This window comes from Myiozetetes cayanensis, unplaced genomic scaffold (genome assembly GCF_022539395.1).
Source record: "Myiozetetes cayanensis isolate MyiCay16 unplaced genomic scaffold, myiCay2020 scf1, whole genome shotgun sequence".
NCBI lineage: Eukaryota > Metazoa > Chordata > Aves > Passeriformes > Tyrannidae > Myiozetetes > Myiozetetes cayanensis.
Window position 1 is genome coordinate 109810421 of NW_026086604.1, and position 20079 is coordinate 109830499.

At 38.8% G+C, this 20079-nt stretch overlaps 1 protein-coding gene across 2 annotated transcripts in view; it reads left to right on the top strand.

Annotated features, from left to right (window-relative positions):
- OSBPL10 (oxysterol binding protein like 10) overlaps positions 1-20079 on the top strand; it is a 116822-nt gene that overhangs the window by 68865 nt on the left and 27878 nt on the right. For both annotated transcript variants that reach the window (XM_050333892.1, XM_050333900.1), the window contains one exon: positions 5903-6057. In XM_050333892.1, coding sequence (XP_050189849.1) covers positions 5903-6057 — 155 coding nt within the window. The remainder of the gene's footprint in view (positions 1-5902; positions 6058-20079) is intronic.

The following is a 20079-nucleotide window of genomic DNA, read 5'->3' on the forward strand; positions in this document are numbered from 1 at the left end:
CTTCTACTCTAGAGCTTCACAGAAGAGTTTTTGTCATTGTCTTTTTTATTAAAGCTTAATTTTGGAAGTCCATCAACAAGAACAGTTAGTGAAGCAAAATCCTGTCTGTGTTTCTGCTTTTGAGTCAAAAGAATGTCAAATAATGCCAAATTAATTTCTAGCTGTCATTATTAAAGGTATGTGCATTGATCACTGGCTAAATTCTTTGTAATTTTTTTTTCTTTCATTGAAAAAGATACTGGAGAAGTGTATTATTAGCTGGAAGTGTTGGTTACCCATAGTGTGTGAATTGAGGATGAGGAATTGCATACAGGTTTCTTTGGGTTTTAGAATTTTGGTTGTTCCGTAGGAGGGAGAAAAACATCAAGGATTTACTTTTTTGGCCAAGAATGTCACCACTTCAGTACACGTACATCTGCTGATCAGCATTTAGTGCCTTGTGACGAGCTTGAGTTCATTTGGCATGCAGACAGGTAGCAGGTGCCTTCTAAAATAAAAATGTGGAGAAGAAACTTTTGTCTTCACTTCAGCCTTTAAAAGTTCTGGTGTGATTTTTTTTCCACCTCTGTAGCCTTTGGCAGAGGAGTTATCTCCAGAACCTGTTGACTGCTGTGGTTAACATTCTTCCTTCCAACTGTGAACAGAGCAAACTTGAATCTTTGTTTTAATGTAGCTTTACCAGCTTATGTTGAGTTTTAAGTCTGGTTTTTTATTTTAGTGTTTTGGCAGACAGAATTCTCTCTTGTAGTAGTAGCATGCACAGATCAATCCATTCTTTTAGCCTGTGCTTCACATTAGCCATTTATTTACTGGATAAATATCTCCCTGATAGGAATTCCCTCCTATATTTTTCTGTTTCTCCCTTGCCCACTTTTCCAAAGTATAGAATAGAATGTTTCATTTTTCTGAAGATTTTTAAAAACAAAAGCCAAACTGATCCTTACTATGGATTTTCTGAAGTTTGTTTGAACATGCAAATGCTACTAATTTTTGCTCCAGTGGCGGCAAATGGATTGAAGATGATTCTGAAGGTGTGTGGGGGGATAGACTTGAACTTTATATTCTCTACTGCTGCCTTTTTTGAGAAAATAAATGGACAGGAAAGACAGTCTAGATGCTTTCCATTTGGTGACAGATGACAACTAGAAATTCTCTTGCAGCTGAGATGACAAGAGAGAAAAATGAGCAGATAAGTCCTTGTTTGTGCTTAACCATCTCCTGCCCTCCGAATGCTGTGAGGAAAGAAGACAGGGAAAAACGTACTCGTTGTTACTGGTGTATTTTACTAAATTTGGCATGGTCAGTCAGTTCTCCCTTAATTGCATCACCAGAATAACCAGAACAATTTGCTCTTCTGTCTAAAGGCAAATACATTATTCCTTACATGTTCTTCTTCCACTTGAAGATAACATTACTTTCTAGCCCCCGCACAGCATTAGCAAATATAATGTTGTCTTTCTAATCTGAAAAGCACATAGGCAGCTGCCACTTGCTGTTGCTGGTTCAGTGTGCCTTAGGGATTCAGCGGAGAGACTAAACTGTCGCATCCATCCCCAGCAGGGGAAGAAATCCAGACCTAATACTAATTCAAGGGATACCATTGCACTGTTAAGGGGATATTTGTTAGAATATAATTACACTATATTGTAAGAGTGTTATCAATAGACATTAGTTTGCCATTGTACCAGCAGAATTTTTTTTTTGGTAGTCTGTAAATCAAGATCAGAGGACTTAAAATTAGAAAAGTTTTTGTTATAGAATTTAGGTAGGTATTAAGCATATTTCATGCATCAATTATCATGCAAGAGTGAGTTTGAAGGTATATCAGGTACCTAGAAAATCAGGACCAACAAAAGAAGATTATCAAGATTGCCTAATGGAAAAATGTCCTGTAAGCCTTCTCTTTGGAGAGAATTTCCCTCCCTCCTGTGGTGTGCACCTGTAGAAGGGAAACACATTGCTCCTGAGGGCACTTATGCAGGATACAGCCTGTTGTGCTCTCTGAAATAGGTGTTTGTGAACTACAGCATTGCTGTAGGGAAAGGATAGTAGGTTGTGTTTGGGGTTTGTACTTTGTTTATGTAGAAGCATCCTCATGTGCCTTGGATTTGTCTGCTGCATGCTTGTCACAGTGGAAATTTATGTTGAGGGAAAGAGGGAAAGAATCTAATTTTTGGGTATTTTCTATAAGAGCTTTTGTTTTGTATGTACATATGCACTGAACTTTCAGAGGAATCAGACCTGAGTTTTCACTTCTGGAACTACAGAACCAGCACCGTGCAGGTAGAAGAGATCTGGCTGATTTTACTAGTTGTGTATTTGGTAGGTCCTTTCTGAATTTACATCATTTACTGCAGAAACAGATGTTTTGTTTTAGTTAGTGTAGTGCTTTGCATAGGCTTAAAGCAAATAGTAAAGTAGCTATGTAGCTGTGAATGCTTTTGTATCATTTGTGACTGCCTTTTTGGAGAATTCGTTTAGAACTCTGAAATGTGTCAAAATAGATTTGAATTTATCTTTCTGTCAACTGTCTTTGGCTATGATTCAGAACAGAGGAAAAAAAGTCTGGCTTAAAAAAAAAGCATGACAGCAGTTTCTTTTTATTCTTATCCAACTCTGAAGATAAACTTTCTCATAATATGTTTAGTTTTTATATATTTTTTTCTTGAAGTTTTTATAAGAACAGGGATTGAACTTGTGATAGGAATTTTTGAGTCCCACAAACTGGCAAAGATGGCAACTCCATTAGAGTGGATTTACAGATGGCAACTTAGTCTGCGGAAAGTAAATTCCAATAAAAGAATTTGATTTGATCTGGCAGGGACAACAGCTGCCCATACTATTTTGTGGTAAGAATAATTTGTACTAGTGGAGATAAGAACATTTTGGATGTACTGAAAAAAAAAGGCTGAGAAACTGTACTGAAATGTTTTAGAAAACTGCTAATGTAAGTGAAGTGGGAGCCATGTTGTTGTGGCCTTTCACTTTCTACACAGAGATTGTTTTTCAGTCTTAGTTGATTTTAAGATTATTTCTGATGAGTTCTCTCATCATACATTGCTTTTGCCTGAAAAGTTGGCTGCTATAGTAGGTATATGGCACCTCCCATGGGATGATACAAGAAAGGTGACATCTCAGAGTAAGACTTGTAGATTAAAGATCATCAAAGGTTCCCTGATGGGCCTCTGAAACTAGGCATGAATTTTATCAACTTGTTCAGAGAGATGAGTTTTTATTTATTTAGATTCCTGTGGTCTATGACTAACACCTTTTACTGCATATTTCTCTTCTGCAAAGAAGTCATGTTCCAGGCAGACAGTTTAACAAAACAGTTTTTCTGATATGGAGAGGTGTTCAGGGAACACATGTGTTTTATTATCCTTTATACCTTAACTCTTGGCATCCTGCTGGTGTTGACTAGGTCATAATGTGTTTTTAAGATCTGTTTAACAATTGATTAAGCTGACAGGATTTCTTATTTTATGGGGGCAGCATTGCCCTTGGGACAGGAGGAAAAACATGCTTGCCTAATTCTAAGTTTCTGTTTCTCTAAGATACTCTAAAGTGTGCAGAGAAAGATGAAGCAATTAGGTTTTTTTACAGTGTGTTTGTACTGAAGAGGAAAACTAGGATAGTGTTTTTAAAAACATGTAAGTGATGGTGAAGTAAATGTTCACACTTAAAAATTTCACCTGAAGCAAGGTATTTATTCAAATGGGAGCTTTTTATTGTGTTTATTTACATAAATTAGATTAAAAAAAATTTAAAAGCAGCTGTTTACAGTGAAGGCCAAATACATTGTGTATGCAAAGAGAAAATGGATAACCTAAGAAAGTGATCAAATTTTCAAAGGCTGGCATAAAGAGAAATCAGTTCAATTGTTCTTAGTGTTTTTCTAATTCAAGAATAGCAGCAGTAGTCCAATATTAAGCTGTTTGCTTGACAGGGAGAAACAGAAAAATTGATAGAGATCTGTTACTGCAAAGTAATGAAGTGTGGAGAAGCATAGGCACGCTCCATAAAACTGGGGCTATTCAAAAGTGAAAAGAATTTATTTTAATTTGCTTTTTTCCTCTTTGAAATCTGTACTAATTAACATGAAACAGAGTAAAAAAATTTAATGGTTTTCAGATAGGTGAATTTCTTCCAAGAAACCAACATTTTTATTTTAATTTCTCCAGTTGACTTTTAATGCTGATGGAAAGCTTCCTTCTTCCCATGCAGTGAGAGCCCATTTTGGATCTGCCAAAACAACCTTCAAATTATCCTCTCAGTCATAGCTTGTGTTGAGGGATATGGGTTTATCCTTTGTCCCTAGCAGCAAACTACTCAAGACCTGAGAAACAATGACTCCTGAGGATACTATGACTACTGTGGTCTTCGTTCTTTGCTGTGTATACCAACATCAAGTAGTGATTTATCTCCCACCTTTGGAATGGGGGCATGTGTTGGCTTCCTCATGGGTAGACCGATACGTAGAGTCAATCCAAGAAAATGACCTTTTGTTTTGATACTTTCATTTTCTCTCACATGGATGATATCTCCTGACAGCAGAGCCACAGAAATGTTCTTTTGGCAAGGGGAGATTTTTGTAATTGTATGAAATATACATTTAAAAAAAAAAAAAAAAGCTGGATGTTTTTCCCTGTTGATTATTTAGATCTTTGAAAATCATTTTATACTTAACTATTTACTTATACTTTCTTCATGCTTTCTTCAGCAAAAGATGGTGCCACAAAAGCATGCTAAGCAAGTAGATCTGAAGTTTTGTCGTGTCATCATAACTCAGTGCCCTTTTAGATGAGAGGAATGTTCTGTAACTGTTTTATCTTTAGAATTTGCTAAGAGTTCAGCTGTAGGATTCGTGGCCCATTTTTTTAATAATGGAAGTGTTAATGTAATACTGCATGGCATTGCCTCACCATATCAAACCATTTACTTTAGTTAGGAGGCAATCTCTGGTAACCCTGGTGATACGGAGAAGAGAAATCGCGTGTTCTTTAATGTGCTTAGTGTCGCTTTGTGTCATCTTGTAAACTTGTCAGTGATGAGAGGAGATCCTCCCTGTGGCACTAATTCATATACAAATTATGGTAATGACTGAAGAGCTGCAATTTTTTTTTGTCCATATCTGTGCATTTTATAGCAGCGTGTAATTAATAGCTGAAATTTGAGTCCTGTGCTGAGGGCTACTGATTTGACTGTTGATCCTATATTTTAGAGCAGTAAGGAAGGAACAACTGTACAGTTGCCTTGGCTGATGTTTCTTTCAGTCATGGCATCCTTAAATACAGAGCCATCTGGGAAATCAAGTGCCCCCAGAAATAAGGGTTGTTCTGATGTCAAGTTCTGTTTGATTCATATTTAATGTGCATCTTTCTAGTGAGATCTCTTCGTCTTGGGACCACTGAAGCACTTTAGTACTTAATCTAGCAAAAGCTTTTAGTAGTACAGACAGAAATAAAATACAGCTGCTAGGCTTAAAACTCTGATTTCAGGCAGAAAAAAATGGAGGGGTTACTTGGATTAACTTCATATCTATGAAAATAGCAGGTAGAGAATACTTGCTTAATTACCAAGGTTTGCAAGATAGAATTATACGTAAGGGTTATACAGTCTGGTGGGAGGAGGAACATTAATTGACTTTTAAAAAATAATCACATTTAAGTTGGCGTATGAGATGCTTACTTTGGTTATTTATGGTGTTTCTTGCTTCCAAATGCAGGGGTATCATTTGAGAAATTCCTTAAGCTAATTCAGTAAGTGCATGATTTTTTGTTACTGAAGTAAAACTGTGCCTGGAAGCAGAGAAAACAGTTCATTTAGATTAGTAGAATGATTATGTGAATGGAAGAAATCTGTAATCTGTCTCTTGTAAGCTGACACCTCTTTTCTGCTTCAGAAGGTATCCTGGGATGGCCTGGGCCCAAGTCACACTCCCAAGAGCAACTGAAAAATGGTGCCCTCAGCTCCTTATCATCTGCCAGTGCCAACATTACATGGGCAATAGTACCATCTGCCTCCCAGGACGGACAGGCGCTACAACCAAATACAGAGGTAAGCATGCTTGGCCTCTGTGGGTCATTAGTTAGATGGAAACCGTGTATAATGGTGGATACTTTTATAATTAATTATTGTACTTTTGTCTTTGTAGTATCCTCTTTGTTTGAAATTAGTTGTGAAAATGTGAAGTTTCGTGCAAAAGCGCACTTGAAATGTGTTATTTGACAATATTGCTCTGGGCTTTTGCTTCTCTGAGGTACTTAGGTCAGTGAACTTTGGCAAGTGTACAGTTTCTTTCCTAGTTGTAAAAGCAGTCAACAGATTGTTGGGACACATTTCTTTCTACTGGTGGCAAAAAAAAGCTGTTTGCTTTCCGTCCTGGTTTGAGATAGATAGGAGGCACTAGGACCATGACATTTGCTTGCTACTTGTTCTTCCAGGTTGCTCTTGGGCATCTCTTGAGTGTAGAGATTCTTTGAGTTGAAAAACTATTATTTTTTGAGGTTTTTTTGAAGAACTATATTATTTTCTGATACCTTTTCCTGTTAAGTGATTACAGGCAGAACTTACTCACATCATCCTGCACTAGCAAATTGATTTGCGCTTTTGTGGCGTTTACTTGGTAAAGGGCAGTTCTGAAGCTTCGACTCTTTGAGGAGACTCACAGCTGCGTGTCAGACATCTCATGCACTGAAAATCTCTCACCATGACAAGCTTCTTCAGCTTCGGTTACCAGTGCTGCCCACCAGGAAAACATTTCTCTCTGAGACCCTACAGATTATAGGGTGACTGGAGCTCGTGAGACCTGGAGAACTGGGAAGAAGTTTTTGAAAGAGCTGAAGAAACCCTTTTCTACTAATGAGTGCCCTTGGCAACTGGAATGGCTTAAGTTAAATTATATGGCCTTTAATAAAATATGTAATGGCTGAGAACATCAATAAAGCTGTTTTTCCAGCTCTTTTGTGGTATTGTGAGTTGAATATAGCTCAAAAAAATTCAAGGATAAACCAGATCTCTCTTTTTTTACTATTACATGTTACTGTGGTCCTCTTCCTTACAAAGTAATTTCAAATTCTGTTACTCCTACTGTCTGTTAATCATAATGTGTAAGTTACCTGTAATTGATTTTTATTAGGAAGTTGTCTAATTTCTTTTTCAGATAAGCCAACTGTAGTTTTTGTAGTGTGTTTCTAAGATGAGCTATTTAAGAGTGTTGTTTTGGGAGTTACTGAACCATTGAAATTTGTTTCAGTTTTTTTTTTTTTTTTTCTTTTGTTCTTGATTACCCAGTAAAGCCAAATGGGATGTAGAGGCATGGGCTTTGCAGCAAGAACATAAAGAGGAGCAGCTGATTTGACTTGTGTCAAGATATCATTTTACAGTTGCATTTGTGACTTGTTTTAAATGACCATTGTTTTTTCAAGTCCAATCTCCTCCCCTTCACTTGCTGATGAAAGACACTGAGTTGTGTGTGTGGCTTGAGTACTGCTTTACTTGTGGAACTTATAAGCAAGGAAATTTAGCACACTGTAGTACAGAATCCTCAGTGCTTTGTGGACAATCTTCCTGAAATCAGCAGCCTGCATTTAGAAGCTTTGGGACACTAGCCCTTAAAAAAGAAGAAAAAAATGGGGGGGGGGAGGGGGAGAAGAAAGAGAGTAAGATTTTTGAGTTACAAAAATCTCAACTCAAGATGGTGTTTTTGGTAGAAGCAGTAAGTTGAAGTTTGTGGATTGATGGAGCAGTGAGAAACAGTTGAACTCAGGTGTGTAGTTTTTGTTATATAGTACTACAGTTTATTAAGCAGGAATTCGGTTTAGCCTGAAGAAAGTGGCCTAAATTGAGACTCATTCCTGGAAGCTCTTTCCAGATCTGCATCTTCCCTTACACCGGGTCTCTGAGTGTGTGATGTCCGAGTTTGATACTGTTGGCTCAGAGTTTGAAGTGCTTTTTTGAATGTAGCTGATATATTTCTCAGTTTTGATCATTTTGACCAAGATACCAGTGCTCTGTTGGGAGGCACAAAACCAGTATTATGGAAGATATGAACAGTTACATCGAACACAAATTGGAGCTTTTGTGTTTTTATACTCGTGTTCAGATCAAGCAAGTTGTCATGCTCTCTTAAAGAGGCTACACCTCAGATTCTTTTCTAGGAGAGGACCTGAAGTTTTCCTACAGTGCTGTAGGTTTTACCCAGCTGTCTGAGCGGAACAGGAAGCTGGAGCTTCTTGTTGCTGTGACTAGAGAAAAGAGAGTGGGAGAACAGGTTTTCAAGAGGAGAAATGTTTTTGAGAAACTTAACTGTTACCCTGCTAAGGATGCTCCCTGAGCCAGGTAGTCACCTAGAAGATGATGTCTGACACCCCCAAAGTTGTCAGAGGTGTTTGACTCAACACACTTTAGCAATCCTGTGTGCAGGATTTAATGATGTTTTTAAATATATTATGACCTTCAGTGTGTCCTGGCACTGAGTAGCTAGTTCATTTTCAAAGGTATGAAAGGCACTGACTGTGCTTATTTTGTAGTCCCGATACTTTGTTGTAAGTAAGAGTGGTGGCATCAGCAGAGAATGAGGAAATGCTTCTAGATGCTGTTGGTTGACTTTTTTTTGACATTGAAGGCCCCTATTTCTTTTTTATTTATCTGGTAGCTTCTTTTAGATGTAGGAAAAAAGAGGAATACACTCAAAAGCTTATTTCTCTTAATGATTTTCTAGGCACTAGATAATCTTATTTCTTGTAGAAGCTGATGGTGCATTAATGGGGCTCAACTTTCAAAATGTACCTGCCGAAACAAATGAACCTTGCTTTTGCAGAAGTTATGTGAAGAGAGTGCTAGTTCCTGGATCAGTGCTATCAAAGTATCTTCTTTGAGCAGGCCTAGGTTTTTATTTTAAAAAATCTGTACTTTTTGTGATATAACCTCTTGGTCAGAAGCTATTACCCAAAGAAGTAGGAGAGAACCACTAACTCTCAATGCAGTGTAGTAGATGTACAGACCAAACAAATTGTGAACTGACCTGTAGTCTGAAATAGAAAAAGCCATTAAATGGTTACCCTTGAGGAGCAATAGGCTCGGCTGTTTACATTAAGGAATGTTATTTCTGAGTAAAAGGTAATTTTAGGTATGTGGATCAGGAGTGATTTTAAAAAGAAAACAGAGATGTTGTGCTGGGGCAAAGCTGGGGGTTGTGGGTGACTGCTGAGGAATCTCTCCTTCATAGCCAGCTGCCAGTGGCAGTGGTTTCCTGGCAGCATGACCAGGTGGCTGAGTGTGGTTGGTGGTAACTGTGCCAGTTCTCAGCACAACATCCAGACACTTTGCGGCTGCGTGTTGAGCGGCATCATTAACAAACCCATGACTTGTTTTCTGCCGTGGTTTTTATATGTTTGTGAAGAAGTGTGGATCTTTGCAATTCTCCTCTGAAATAAGAAGGTTCACCTAATGCAGTTTGCTTTGAATGCTCAAGCATTCTTGAGAGATGTGGTAAGTTCTGGAGCTGAGTTTTGATGCTGTAGGTAACTAAAGTAAAACCTTTCTTTTTGGTCTGTCATATTGTTAGGGTTTCAGGAATGCAGAGTTTCTTCCCTGGTGAGATAAGATAGCAGGTAATGACTATCTTTAAATAATATGTTGGTGTTTACTTGCTTTGGTTATTTAGGTTGTTTCTGGCTTCCAAATGCAGGAATATCATTAGAAATATTGTTTTAACTAGTTCAGAAAAGAGAAGATTTTGTGGCAGAGATTATTTTCTTATGTGCTCCTTGCCTATTTTACCATGTACTTTCTTGATGTTGCTGCTTCATTTGCCCAGATCACTTTTCTTTTAGGGCTGTGATATAGGGCAGCATGAGGTTCTAGGCTGTTATCCTCACTGAAAGAAACAACCCAGCCAGATCAAGAACTTTTGTGTTTTATTTTCTATACTTTTAAAAAAAATTGTTATAAGCCCAAATCGATATAAAATTCTTCTGTGCATCCAATAGTGAACCGCTTTGGACTTTTTGGCATAAGCTGTAATTATAATTTCAAGTTATTTTTTAGGGTTTTCCCTTAAAGCGGAGCAGGACAAAACTGCTGTGGAATATACCAGGGTACACTCTTCAGTGTGTATGATGTGAATTTGGTCTCTGTTTGGTCTGCCATAAAAGAGACTTTGCTTCCTTCATTTAAGGGTTAATACTTTTGAAATTCCTTTCAGGAAATGCTGAAATTGATTAGTTTGAATCTCATAGTAAATTCAGTTGTAATAAACTCAGTGCCAAAGTAGAATAAAGGTGTGAATCGCTTCCATGTGTGAGCTACTGTTTCAATTCCACGAATTATCATTTTAGGTGTCAGAATTCCCACTTTGAGCTGACAGAATGTAGCTGCAGGCCAAATGCTTCCCCTGACAGCTAAATATAAATGGATAACAGGCTGTTCTTATGTGAGGTCTGAAAGGGAAGGAATCATTTTCTTTGTATCTATCAATTTAGTTAAGAATTATTAAAAAAAAAATTGTGCTTTAGCTACATCTACAGTATAGCTCTTTTCATGTGATTTTTATGCCTTAAAATACCATACCAGCTGATTCTTTCCATCCTGTGGATCTGGTATCTGTGCAGTTTCTCTGCTTTCCGAACTTTCCCTTGCCTGTGTTGCGTGAGCAGCTGTACGCGTGCTCCGTATCAAAGTGTCCTTTTAATAGGATTGAAGTTTTAGCTCTGTAGGAGCCTTTAGCTCTGATTATCTAACTGCTAAACCAGGTTTTAATTGTGATAGCGATCGCAAGGGCAGTCAAGTCCAGGTTATTAAAGATATTTTGGTGCCCTAGATGATCTGAACCTTGATGTTTTCAACTGCAAGAGGGAACTGTGCTATTTAAAGGAGGTGCTGTACTGTTACGTTTTTAATTTTAAAAGTTCGTGGTTTTGTTCCATTTCTTCAGGTGGTACTTTCTTTCAAGCTGTTTTTTATCTCTAGGTTAGTATATATCCTAATATGAGTTTAGACTTTTGGACTTTAGGGCTGTTACAGAATATGTTAGAGATGCTAAAAAAAAATATTTTAAAAATGCTCCCGTAATTTTAGAAACTAAGCTAGATGAAAGAAATTATCTCTAATTCAGTATTTATTTATTTAATTCTCTATTTATTTGTGTCTTGCCCAGGTCTGTATAATCTGTTCCTAGTGTTTCCTAGTTCCTTTTTGTACTTACCATAAATCTACATAATTGATGCTGTGAGATGAGCTTAGCCCTGAACATACAGTGCTAGCCACAAATGCAGCATTGGAAAGAGAACAGATCAGGATGGGAAAGTAACATTTGCAGTATTACAGAGAGTCCCATTTCACTGTACAGGCATTACAGGATTTCTGCATGTGCTCTGCTTTTTGTCCTGTGCATGATTAAGTGTTTTTTAGGCCGAAGAACACAGTGGATGCCCTGTGATGACTTAGATACCTAAATTAATCTCTAGGCAGAGATGGTACCAGTTAATCCATTCACTACGCAGACCATCTAAAAAATGAAATCTGAGGTAATCAATTGAAGGTATATTTGAGGATAATCAAGGGAACGTATATTTAGGGATTAAATGTACAATTACACTAAAAGTAGAATTAAATGACCCTAAACCTGCTACAGCAGCCCTGACAATGACTAAGATAATCCAGCTAATGTTGATTTTATTTTTTTTGCTAGCCTTCTGCAATAGCTACTGTGTCAGCAAACAGTCCTCTAGTAAAACTGTTTATGCAAATAATTAATGAAAATTTGCCTCCAGTCAAAACCACTGCATATTGTTGAGTCACTCCCACCTCCAAAATGCATGTTTTCCAGCTGCTATCTATATAATTGAGAGTAATGTTTTATGTAAAATAAAAATATGAAGCTTTAATATAAAATTGCATCTAATTTGAATAAACATGAGGCTCTGATTCATGTGGCATTCCATAATTACTAGTGAAAGTCAGTGAAAACTAATCATTGCAATATAAAGAACTTGGGAACCCTTGCAGTAAGGCTTAAAAATTAAAATGGATCAGTTGCTTACTCTGTTCATTATAAAACCTGTACCCTCTGCAAAAGGAACTCTGAAGCCAAGGTTAATTTTATTTCAGGATTGTGTGCTGATTTGTTATGTGCCAGTTGATTTGTCTTGTGCTCTTAGTTTTATTTCTTAGTGTGTTTTTATATGTGTGGGTTTGGCAGTACTGCCCATTGGTAAGCTTACCCATCTCGTTAGGACTGTCAGTTGCTTAACCAGACTTCAGTAAGTTGGGCTGAAACTCTTCTACAGCGAGTGTTTAGCTCAGGTTTATCTTGCTGAGTGAAGCGTCATCCAAACTGGCTTCAGCTGTTCCATCTGGTCTTGCTAGGAAAAAAATATGGTTTTCAGCTTGTGGTGATGTATTCTAGGGATTTCCTTATTTGAAAAACTGCAAGTGTGGAGACAGCTGGGACAAAAGTATATAGTTATAGAACTTTGCTTCAGAGGAAGGAGTTGGAAGGAGAAGATGAAAGAGGTGGGATTTCTACACTGTAGTGTAGGGAATGTACACAGTTGTCTTCACAGTCTGAGATGGACCAAGCGATTCATCAGACTGAAAATGATTCCTAGAAGCTTTTCAAGCAGAGTTCCACTAGCCTCTGGTTAACTGTATAAAAGATGACAGTCTTCTAAGCTCACTTTGTTTCACATGTACATGAAATCTTCTCTTGGTATGGTTTGTAATGATCTGGTTTTCTTTTAGCAAATCTGAACCTTTTTTTTTTTAAAATTTTGTTTTGTTGCAGCAATGTGAATGTGTATCGTGGATGAGACAAGAAATTGTAGAAAGAATCAGGGTGGTTTAATAAATGTGTTGTCTCGAGGAAAGATTGTTAATACTGCCTGTACTAACGTGTCTTTACCATTTCTGTCCTCTTATAAATATGCTGACATGATATTGCATACAAGAAATAGCACTGTGCGAACTGGATTTACATATAGATTAGTATTGCAGGACCAGAAGATTGTAAAGGTTAAATTTGTAGTTGTCCATCTTTTTGTACCCTCTTTGCAGACGTGAATGGTATATTATTGACTAATGTGGCAGTAGTTTTCTGCCATAAATTTCCTTAGCTGACATCCAAAGTGACATAAAAGAGAATTACAGCTGGCTGAATGACTTAAACTCTGTTACTTCCAAACTTTTTAGTTACTGGGCTTTGCAAGCAAAATCATAATGGAATCACAGAATACTCTGGGTTGGAAGGGACCTCTGAAGGTCCTGCACCTCAGCACTGTGCCCAAAGCAGAGCTAATCAGGTCAGCTTGCTCAGGAATCATGTTCAGTCAAATCTTGAACACCTCCAACAGTGGAGGTCCCACAAACTCCCTGCACAAAGTATTACAGTTTCTCTAGGGATTTTGTCAATGGGAGCAAAGGTCTGTTTGAGTAGGATGCCTTTTCTTGTCAGTGTGCTGTACTGTCTGATGAGTGACTAAAAGAGACCCACCTTCTAGTTCCCTTTCCAAAAAGTGTTTATCTTTGCCTTTGTGGGAATATGAGGCCTGAAGAACCTAGTTCTTCAGGTTTCTCCCCAAGGATTACATGCTAGAGAGGATGCCTTTTAATACAGGGGGATGCCTGCCATCCTTTCCCCCACGTTAGTCCTCTCACCAACCTGCAGCTCAGTGCAGTCTTCTGTCTTTGGCTCCCCAAAAGTTATAAGCATTGTGACTTTCAGACCCCTTGTAGTCTCTGAAGTGGTGCCTGGCCAGTGACTGGAACTTGTCCTGCTACACCGTGTGGTTTGTAAGCTTGTACATTCCAAGTAACTTATTTTGGATAGTGTCAGATGCTGTATTTATAGCCATCTTGCTTCTAAAAAATTTAATTCTCCAAATAAAACTGAATGTCTTTTAAGGAAATTTTTCTTCACTAGTATCTGTAGTGCATTAGGAATAGGTTTTATTAAAATTTTTTATGATGTGATACTAAGTATTTTATGGTGGTGATTTATGATAGCCTGCAAGGTTTTTTTTGCTTCAATTTAGGACAAGTCCATGGGGCTTTTCTCTGTGCAGGATTTTTTTTTTCCTGTGTGATGATAAAATATATTTATTCCTAGTTCTTATTGAATTTATGCAATACTGCAGAGTCCTCTTGTGTTTTAGGATTCAGATTAAACAGTGCTGTACTTCAGTATCCCTCATTTTATGAAAGGTGCTCACAGGATGTGTGGACTAGTACTTGGTACCTAATCTTTTCCTGTGGAGTCTGTGCTTGGGAATCAGCTGCTTTTCAACCTGTTTTCAGAACTGACTGTGTTAAGTTTATGAAAAGTGTTTTTTAGCGAGAGGAATTTTTTTGTGAAGAAGAGATGGATGTGTAGCAAAAAAGTTGTCCAGCAAACATTATTTGGTGTGTAACAGGATTACAATGCTGTAGGTAACCCAGATGAAGATCTCTGTTTAACAGGATTGTCTAGTCATTGATTGATCCTTTATTTTTAAACATAATCACTTTCACAGTTAATTTCAAATATTTATTTTCTGAATAGCCTTGCACAGGCTATACTGCAACGTAAACAGAGATGCTCTTTGTTTCATGTTACACGCATTTGTTCCTATTCTTTAAACAAGAAACCAGCCCTTTTTCTTTTGACATCTCTTAGGTTATCTGGTCCTCATCACTGCTGTATTGTTATGTTATTGCTAAATATGGTCACAGATCAGAGTGAAACACATCTGCAGTGTAGGAAAAGGAAGCTTTCTGAGCTTGCTCTTTAATGATGAAAAGATTTCTGTTCCCAGAGATACTACTGCAAAATAGGAACAAAAAGGCATTAGTAGAGCTCTCTAAATGGTGAGCATCTAGATAATGTGCTTGCCTCCAGATGCCTGGCAGATTGTTTTTGTTGAGAAGGAAGAAGATTGCAGACCTATTTGTCACCTAAGGTACATGGTTTGTGATCATTTTCTTTGCTTGCATTGTCTGTATGTCAGCCTGTCTATATTTACACAGTATTGGTATCAAGATGTGTTTCTATTTTGCTTGGTTGCTTTGCAGTGATGGAATTGTCTCTTAAAGGAGGGGTAGGTATTTCTTGGTTCAGTGGATGTCTCTGCTATTACATGCTGTATCCAATTAATGTTGTGTGATAGACAGATTGCTCACATTGCTACACTTTGATCCTTGCACTTGTCCCCAACTGGAGAGATCTTCTGAACATCAAGTGTTTTTAGCATATTCAGTGAAAAAGGAACAAGCTACAAGCCACAAAGCACAAATTATACACACACACACACACAAAAAGGGGATGTTTTAATCATTGATAGTCCTAGTTTGAAGAATTTTATTTTCTCTGGAGACCTGAATTACCAAACATAAATAACAGATTTGGTCAGAAATTAATTTCTGGGCACTCTGTAGACCTTCTTTCCTGACATAAGCTTTTTCTACCAAATAATATCTGGTTTGACCTGTCAGTGCTGAATGATGTATCTAGGATTACATAAAAGCTTTGACCCCACACTGTCAGAACATGAATTCAGATGCAGCAGTCACTTGTCTATCCAGATATATATGCCTGGATTGTTTTTCTTGGTGTGCATAGTTTAAGGTAAGTAGAAAATCTTCCTATTATGCCATTTTTCCTTCATCCAGTTGTCTGAAGGAGAAAGTAGTTGTCTTGCCAATTGGTTCTGTATGTAGATAACAAAAAGACAGTGATATTTTTGCTTGCCATAGCTTGGTTGTCTGTAAGTTATAGTGTGTTCACTTTTTAATTGTAAAATCCTTCTCCTTTGGTTGTCGTTTCCTGGTACTGGCTTTGATGTTTTAAAAGTCAACTCTAATTTTGGTTCATCATTTTTGTATGTAAACTATAACAACTGAATGCTAGGAGAAGGGTCACTGTGGGTGTGTTTTGGGGTTTCAGGGGCCTGGATTGCCCCTTGAGGTTGGCAGGCTTTTTTCATGTTAATACCATGGCAAAATTTTTCTCAGCAATTAAAGCAAAAGCTACTGACAAAAGCAGTAGAGGAAACAGTTCTATGAAATGTCCAGAGTAAATGAAACAAATGCAGCTGAGCTGAGCTTGCCTATTTTGTTACCTTTAAGAAACCTTTTTCAGGATGAAATGGAGGTGGGCAGGGGTGATAAGCTTTGCTCTGTTTATTCTCCATTTAAACTCTGCTTTGGTTCTGAGCTCATTAGGTGTCTTTAAAAAACATCAAACCTTGAACACTGGGCTTAACACCTTAATTCTTGTTATAACTTTGGTGTCCAGGTGGCATACCATGGCATATGGTATGTTGTTGTGTGTGAGGTTTTGTCTTTAATCTTATTCTTTGCAGTGATCAGTCACAGGGCCACCAGGAGCAAAACATAAATGAAACTACAGCAAGATAGAGGCCAGGGCTCAAGTAAAGACCTGTGTTCATTCCACCACTGGTTGTCCTACTCTATTTTTGTCTTTCCGCTGCTTACATTGTGTGGTGGTAAATATTGAGAAGACTATTTTCTATTTTGTTTTATTTGAACTTTTCTTGAAGAGTAGAAAACCTTATATGAAGAGATACAGTATCTTGTTGGATATAAAAAAGTGTTAGTACCTTACAGTTAAGTTTAAGGTCAATAATAAGTAAATGTCAATGCATTTGGAAGTTAGAGATGGATGATGCATGGATGATGATGATTTCAGATATCCGTCTTTAAAGTGGGTGGGTTTGAAGTAAATGTGTTTCAGTTTTTGTTTGTTATGTTTCAAAATTTAGCTAGCGTGGCCAGATTTTGGTAGTGGGAGGGCTACAGGGGTGGTTTCTATGAGAAGCTTCTGGAAGCTTCCTCAGTGTTCTACAGAGCCAAAGCCAGCTGGCTCCAGGATGGACCTTCTGCTGGCCATGGCCAAGCCCGTCAGCAGTGGCAGTAGTGCCTCTGGAATAACAGATTTCAGAAGGGGAAAAGAAAAGCCAAACCTGCAGAATAGCAGCAGAGGGAGGAGTTGAGACTATGTGAGGAAGCAACTGCAGACACCAAGGTCAGTGAAGAAGGAGAGGGAGGAGGTTCTTCAGGCACTGGAGCACAGATTCCCCTGCAGCTCGTGGTGCAGACCATGGTGAGTCAGACTGTCCCCTTGTAGCCTGTGGAGGTCCACAGTGAAGCCTGTGGAGGATCCCGTGCTGGAGCAGAAGGTTATGACCTTGTGGAAACCCACACTAGAGTAGGTTCCTGGTACCAGTGGACCAGTGCAGAGAGGAGCCTCATGATGGAGCAGGTTTGCTGGCAGGACCTGTGACCCCACAGGGGACCTGTGCTGGAGCAGTCTGTTTCTGAAGGACTGCACCCTGTGGAAGGGACCCAGGGAGGAGTAGTTTGTGAAGAACTGCAGCCCAGGGGTAGGACTCACACTGGAGAAGTTAGTGGATGACTGTCCCCTGTGGGACTGACCCCATGCTGAAGCAGGGGAAGAGTCTTGAGTTGTTGCTCCTCTGAGGAGGAAGAAGCAACAGAGGCAAGGTGTGAAGTACTGACTGCAACTGATTCCGTGTCCACCTGCACCACTGTGGGCAAGGTGTAGGAGGTAGTAAAATTAAACCTGGAAATAAAGGGTGAGGAGGGGGGATGGTGTTTTTAAGATTTGATTTTATGTTCTCGTTACGCTAGTTTGATTTGATTGGTAATAAACTAGTTTCCTCAAGTTGAGTCTGTGTTGGCTGTGAGGTAATGGGTGAGTGATCTCTTCCTTAACTTGACTCATGAACCTTCCATTATATTTTCTCTGTCCTGTCCAGCTGAGGAGGGCAGTGATAGAGCAGCTTTGGTGGGCATCTACCTCCCAGCCAAGGTCAGCCCACCACAACAGCATGTTAATATGTCTTTGTATAAAACGGTTTAACGTAAGTACAACCTATTGGACAAACTACATTTGAGAGTCAAATCACTGCTAATGAGGGATGGGTGCAGTAAGCTTGTGTGCTTTTCTATTAGGTGCGTGCTACAGCTGGTAGTAAGTGCAGTTAAATATTTGTGTGTACCTGATGGGAGGACAAGTGGCGCTCTCAAGTTAGTGCAATTTTGTCAGTTCTGTTACAGTAACAAGCCCTGCAAGCAGCTAACAGCTAATTATATGTTACTACTTTTGGATATTCTTACTGTATCTGCTTTACAAAAAGAATTCTAACTTTGGTATTGAAACTGCAGAAAATCTTATGGGACCAGTTTCTCACAGTACTATAAATGTGCTAAAGCTCCCTGACCTTACAGAGTTATATTTAATCTTACACCCACGGAAAACCTGTTTGCAAGCTCTCAAGTTGCACAAATGCAAGTGTAAATGATGCTTGCAAACCTATATCATTATTGAAGGGAATCTGAAAATCAAAATGAAGCCTTTGACTTTTATGTGGACTAGTAGAGCCAATGATAATTAGAGGACTCTACAGAAAATATGACAATCCTTGCCTAGTCTGAAAATGCTAATTCTCTTTAATATTGCTTCTAACTTAATTTAACTCTTCCTCTTGATGCAGAAATGTTTCACACAATGGTTTGTTGGTTTTTTTGTTGGTTTTTTTTTACAAACTTTTGCAATTTTTTGAGTGTAGAAGGACTATATATAGTATATTTTCCTTGGAATATTATAAAATGATGTATTTTTACGTTGATGTTTTAAGTTCCTAAGATTCATCCTCTTGATCCTGACTATAATCCCCTTTGTAATACATAAAAACTTTTTCATGCCTGAATGAAGATTCTTAGAGCATTATTGTGTAATTATATGAGAAATTGGCTTATGAGTTCTATACAAGTCCTCAGTGTGTCACTATCAGTGTATACATGGTCTCTGCTTACTACTACAATGGAGAAAAGTCTGAGCTATTTAATGACTTCTTTACCTCGGTCTTTACTGCTAACAGCAGCCATCAGGAATCCCAGACCTCTAAGATCAGAGGAAAAGTCTGGAGGAGGACTGACTCTAGGTGGAGGAGAAACAGATTAGGCAGCACTTAAGCTGTGCATGCATAACTTCAGGAGGCTTAATGGGATACACCTATGAGCATGGAGGGAGTTATTGCCAGTGTCACTGCAAACTGACCATATACTGTCTGTAAAGAGTTATGGAGTTTGGGAGGGGTTCATGAAGGCTAGAGGAAAGTGAATGTCACTCCTGTCTTCAAGAAGGAACATCTACGGATGCTCTGGTAACCTCTGGGCAGCTGCAGGTTTGTCAGCCTTTCCTCAGTCCCTGGGAAGTTGGAGGAGCAACTAACTCTGGAAAGCATTTCCAAACACATGAAGGACAAGAAAGCAATCAGAAGTCATAATGGATTTACAAGGGAAGTCATGCTTAACTGACATGGTAGCCCTCTACAATGAAGCGACTAGCTCGGTGCATGTGGGGAAAGTAGTGGATGTTGTTTGCTTTGACCTTGGTAAGGCTTTTGACCCTGTCTTCCTTAACATCCTAATAGACAAACTGGCAGGGTATGGATTAGATCACTGGGCAGTGAGATGGATTAAAAACTGTTTGAACGACCAGGCCCAGAGGGTTGTGATCAGTGGTACAAGGTCCAGTGGAGGCCAGTCACTGGTGGTGCACCCCAGGGTCAACACTGTGGCTGGCTGTTCAGCATCTTTATTAATGACCTGGATGATGGGGCAGAGTGCACCTTTGACAAGTTTGTAGGTGATGAAAAACCTGTGAGGAGTGGCTGATGAGCCAGAGGGTTGGGCTGCCATAAGAGGGACCCTGACAATCTGGACAGATAGGAATCATGTCAAGTTCAGCACAGAGAAATGCCAAGTCCTATGTCCAGGGATATCTGAGGGTAAGCCCCTCTGCACCAGTACAGAGTGCAGGCCATCTGACTGGAAAGCAGTTCTGCAGGGAACAAGACCTTGGGATTTGGGGGGACAAGAAGCTGACCATGAGCCATCGATGCACTCCTGGGGTGAAGGCAGATTTTTCTCAGTAGTGCCCTGTGACAGGACAGGAGGCAGGGGACACATGAAAGTCAATCTGAACATCAGAAAATGTGCTTTTGCTGTGAAGATAGTTGAACACTGGCATGGGTTGCCCAGATAAGTTGTGGAATC